The sequence below is a fragment of the Babylonia areolata genome, chromosome 7 (assembly GCF_041734735.1).
Source record: "Babylonia areolata isolate BAREFJ2019XMU chromosome 7, ASM4173473v1, whole genome shotgun sequence".
Lineage (NCBI taxonomy): Eukaryota > Metazoa > Mollusca > Gastropoda > Neogastropoda > Buccinidae > Babylonia > Babylonia areolata.
In genome coordinates, this window is record NC_134882.1 from 30,023,449 (window position 1) to 30,028,448 (window position 5,000).

Below are 5,000 nucleotides of genomic sequence, written 5' to 3' on the forward strand. Positions count from 1 at the left end.
ATTTCGGTCTGCATACAAACGCACGAACACATGTTATTCACGAAAATTGTTAGGAGCAAACAAGACTGACTTCCTGACACCGGAAGCCATTTCCCAACCTCAAGTTTCTGTTCCTTTGTTGAGCGAGTCACGAGCAGCAGAAAAAAAAACCAAAAAAAAAAAAAAACCCATTGATTCGCTGTTCAGTTCATTTCCTTATTGCAGCGGGACACAGCGACGCTTCTTCATTGTTAACCTCGGCGCGTTGGTTTCTGGTGGTGTGTTGCGTGAGCTTTGGGAGTGAATCTTGGGCTTCAGAAATGGACATCAACGACACTGCACAGGCAATCACATATCTGATGCTTGAAGATGTACTATGATCACATGTAGCGAAACCATGCGAAGTGTGCTTTGATCCGTTCATAAAGATTACCAGTGGATGGAAACTGTTTCACTTTCGTCAATTTTCGTCGGTTTTCGTCCATTGATGTTTCATGGTATACACTGATTAAGGAACTACACAAGGGGATTGTGTCACGCAGTATTCTGAATACTTGATCAGACTGAGACTGTCTGAAACGACTTGCCCAAAGCTGTATTTGTGTAATTTGAGAAGTTATCATCTGTGAACATGGATGTCCCGTTAATCAGTGGATGTTGAAGATTCGATTTTTCTTATGAAAGCGTCAGTCAACACAGATGTACCATGGAGTCGATCGTTCAGCAAAGCTGCTTACTATTGACAATCATACTTCATATAACCAGCTGTACAGGCGAACACAGCCACCCAGTCGTACAAACTGCAGCATCACTCTCGCACGATGGAATAACAAATAGCCTCGTTTCAGTGAAATCTAGGATAGAGGCCACTGGGTCTCTACTTCAGAAAGAGTTCACATCTGCCTCTGACTCCTCGCACACAGTCAAAAAGCCGGACAAAACTGAGGCAGTACCTGGTGGCACCTCCCCACCACCTGACATTACTGTGACAACACCTGGTGGCACCTCCCCACCACCTGACATTACTGTGACAACATCTGGTGACACCTCTCAACCATCTGACATTACTGTGACAACACCTGGTGGCACCTCCCCACCACCTGACATTACTGTGACAACACCTGGTGGCACCTCCCCACCACCTGACATCACTATGACAACACCTGGTGACACCTCCCCACCACCTGACATTACTGTGACAACACCTGGTGGCACCTCCCCACCACCACCTGATAACGATAACGCAGCAGCAAGACACCCGCTGGTCAGGGCGGGGGTGACCAGGTCGTTACCACACCTGGAGAATGCGGCGGCTGCTTCTGGCTCACTTCAGATGACGACAAAGTTTCAGACACGTTCGTCAACGACTGCTGACCCCTCGTCAGGATCTGAGAAGGACGTGTCCATGCCTGTCAACACGTTGCTGACAACAATGGCAGTGTATGTCAAACATGTTGAGTCAGTTTCTGAATCAGCACAGGCAGCGACAGCTCTCAACAAACACGTGTCCACAACTGTGCAGCCTCCACCAGTGCCTGAGACAGATGTGGCGACATTCAGCATTCCCTTTCCGACGAGCGTAGTGCCGAGAACAGACAGGGCAACGAATGCTGACTCTGTCAGACTGGCCACCTCGAGATACAGACCACAGAGAAGTTGGCCATGTGACAAATACATATACAAATGCTGTTCATGTTTCAAAAATCAGGCTATGTGCTTAGGGACAGGGGCGTGTAGATATCGCCTCCCTCCTCTCCTGCCACAGATCAAGGACTTTAGGATGACAAACGCTAGCTTGCCCAATTTGACGCGTGACATGATGGCCCAGCTGTCCAATAATAAGATCCGTATCCTGAACCTGGCCTCCAACAACATCTCTCGACTGGAGTCTGACACGTTTGCTGACTTCCCCAATCTGATGTTTCTGGATCTCAGCGGAAATCAGATCCCAGTGAAACATCTTCAGATAGGCTTGAAAAGTATCAACAGCCTGGGATTGAAGACACTAGTTTTAGAGAGAATGGGGCTGACTACCTTGCCAGACAACTTCTTCAAAATGTTCACCTCCAGATCTTTAGACAGAATCAGTCTGGCTGAAAACCACCTCACGTCTTTCAACAGTGCTGTATTTGCTCCATTTGAAAAGATTCGAACCGTTGATTTGAAGAGAAATCAAATGTTGCGAGTTAACATTTCCACTCGACAAATCATAAAAACATTGAGGTTGGAAGAAAACCGCTTTTTTTATTTCCCTGATTTATGTCTGTATGTGTCACCAGCTTCAGTCATTAATGCCTTTCCTGGTCTACTTCATGTTAGAATTGGCAGCAACAGCTTCCGTCGTATACCATCGGATGTTTTGCGTGGAATTTGCTTACCTCAACTGAATAAGCTCGACATAAGTTCTTCACCTAATCTCAACAAACTGGAGAATAATTTCATTTCTCAGCTGCCCGGACTTGAAATCCTCACGGTGAACAAGATGAGTCGACTTGCGGACTATGAACCGTTCGCTTTCAACAGCTCATCTTTGAAAAGACTAAGTTTAAGTGGCAACAATGAAATGAAAAGCGCGAGAGTGGACGTGAATCACATGTTTAAACACTGTCCAAATCTGGAGGTACTCTCTCTCTCTCTCTGAGTTAATTTTGTAAAGCGAGGAGATAATTTAAACATTTAGCTAACAGAAAAAGAAAACAATATAACATATAACAATGCAATTTTAGACACGCTTGTTTTTCTCTTTATAATCAAAAGGAAATCTGGCAAAATATGCGAACTGTCTCTCATAAAAAGAAATGTCTTTTTTGTGAAATACCTCTGGAAAAATGTTTCTGTCCTGAAAAAGAAAACTATTGTAACGAAACTGTGAATACGTCTTCGGGTAGCGATAATTATTATGTTAATTTTGAAACAAATAAATATGATAGCGATTATGCTGTTGACGAACTTGACGATTGGTATGTGGTGATTCATCTACATCCAAAGAGGAAGTGCTGATATCTGTAAGAAAGTTGAAATATGGAAAGGCTGCAAGACCTGATGTGTGATTAAGGATCTTATTAAAGACGCATATGATGAAGTTGTTGGACTGTACGTGAACAAAATAGATAATGTATTGTTTGATACTATATATATATATATATATATATATATATCCATTATTGTAAGGTATTTCTTTGACATAAGAAGTAAGCACTTTAGTTCCATTCTACACTAAGGTTTGTATAGATCTTCTTCTTCTTCTGCGTTCACTCGTATGCACACGAGTGGGCTTTTACGTGTATGACCGTTTTTACCCCGCCATGTAGGCAGCCATACTCCGTTTTCGGGGGTGTGCATGCTGGGTATGTTCTTGTTTCCATAACCCACCGAACGCTGACATGGATTACAGGATCTTTAACGTGCGTATTTGATCTTCTGCTTGCATATACACACGAATGGGGTTCAGGCACTAGCAGATCTGCACATATGTTGACCTGGGAGATCGTAAAAATCTCCACCCTTTACCCACCAGGCGCCGTCACCGTGATTCGAACCCGGGACCCTCAGATTGACAGTCCAACGCTTTAACCACTCGGCTATTGCGCCCGTCGTTTGTATAGATTCAAAGCAACATAATAGGTGAAGCCCACACAGGAGTTATGCAACAGTTGTTCTTATGTTTACACTGTAAACACTCATTCAAAAGCAATTAATATTGGACAGAAAATTGTATGTTGCTTTTGAAACTGACATGATTCGAAGAACACTGACCACCTTTCAAGGCCTATAAAATGCTATCAGGCTCAGCTAATAAACGGAAAATAAATAAGGCTTCTAAAATTCACGAAACATCAGCGACGTACGGTTTCTTTCCTGTGTTTGAGAAACGGAGAGTGGGTTGAGTTAGCTGGTTTCTTGTTTTTTTGTTTTTTTTTAAGATCTTCAAACAAAGGCTTCTCGACTGTGGTTGGCAAAACTGGAATGGTCATATCAATGATAGTGATAGATTCTTGGAGTACAGAAAATTCAAAACCAACCACAACATAGAACTTTATCTTTTGTTTAATTTGAGGTATATGCTGACAATATTTCGGTTGGTAATTTCATACATAATTGTAGATATGAAAAAAATGCTATTTTGACGGAAGTTCACTTTGCGCTCCGTTATCCTGTACTTGATGATGTTAGATTCCAGTTTTACAAAATCCAGTTTCGTAGTAAAGAAAATACACTTACACAGATAGATAGATAGATAGATAGAAAGATAGACAGACTTGCATAAATAGGTAGATATATATTATAACGATAGATAGACAGACTTGCATAAATAGATAGATAGATAGATAGATAGATAGATGTATAGATAGATATTATAACGATAGATAGATAGACTTGCATAGATAGATAGATAGATAGATAGATAGATAGATAGATCTACAGGTGGCCCTGTGCTTTGGCTGCTTCATCCAATTTCACACGGAGAAATAATCTGTTTTGACAACACCAACACGAAAAGTTAATACAATACAATACAATACAATACAATACGGTATTATATAAATACAAGCGGGTGAAACAGTTACTGCGCTCCATGTCGCTGTCCCCAGATACTGACAATTTCCAACACAAGGCTGGGAATCAGTGAAACCCAGATGTGGCAGCTCCTGGTACCCCTCACCTCCCTCAGCACCCTGCGCCTTGAACGTGTCAGGGGGTCCTTCCCAGAGGACTTGCTCTGGAGGATGCCCAAGCTGAAGGTGAGAGCCTGACGCTGGTTGTCCGTCAGCGTGCCCTACCCATCCATCCATCCATCCATCCATCCACCCATCCATATACCTGTCTCACTTTCGTTCGTTCCATTCATCCGAATTCTCCGTCAGTATGACTGCCCATCCATCCATCCATCTATCCATCCATCCATCCATCCTTCCTTCCTTCTATCCATCCACCCATCCATCCACACACCCACCCATCCATCCATCCATCCACCCACCCATCCATCCATCCATTTTAAATATGTCCGTCTCTACAGTACA

The 5,000-nt window shown here is 42.9% G+C and overlaps 1 protein-coding gene across 4 annotated transcripts in view; it reads left to right on the forward strand.

Annotated features, from left to right (window-relative positions):
* Positions 1–5,000, forward strand: part of LOC143284224 (toll-like receptor 2 type-2) — a 16,709-nt gene that overhangs the window by 1,090 nt on the left and 10,619 nt on the right. For 3 of the 4 annotated variants that reach the window (XM_076590890.1, XM_076590891.1, XM_076590892.1), the window contains exons 1-2: positions 1–2,599; positions 4,572–4,721. The exon at positions 1–2,599 is cut by the window's left edge and continues 253 nt beyond it. In XM_076590890.1, coding sequence (XP_076447005.1) covers positions 686–2,599; positions 4,572–4,721 — 2,064 coding nt within the window. In that variant the 5' untranslated portion in view covers positions 1–685. The remainder of the gene's footprint in view (positions 2,600–4,571; positions 4,722–5,000) is intronic. The other variant, XM_076590893.1, reaches the window with a different exon arrangement.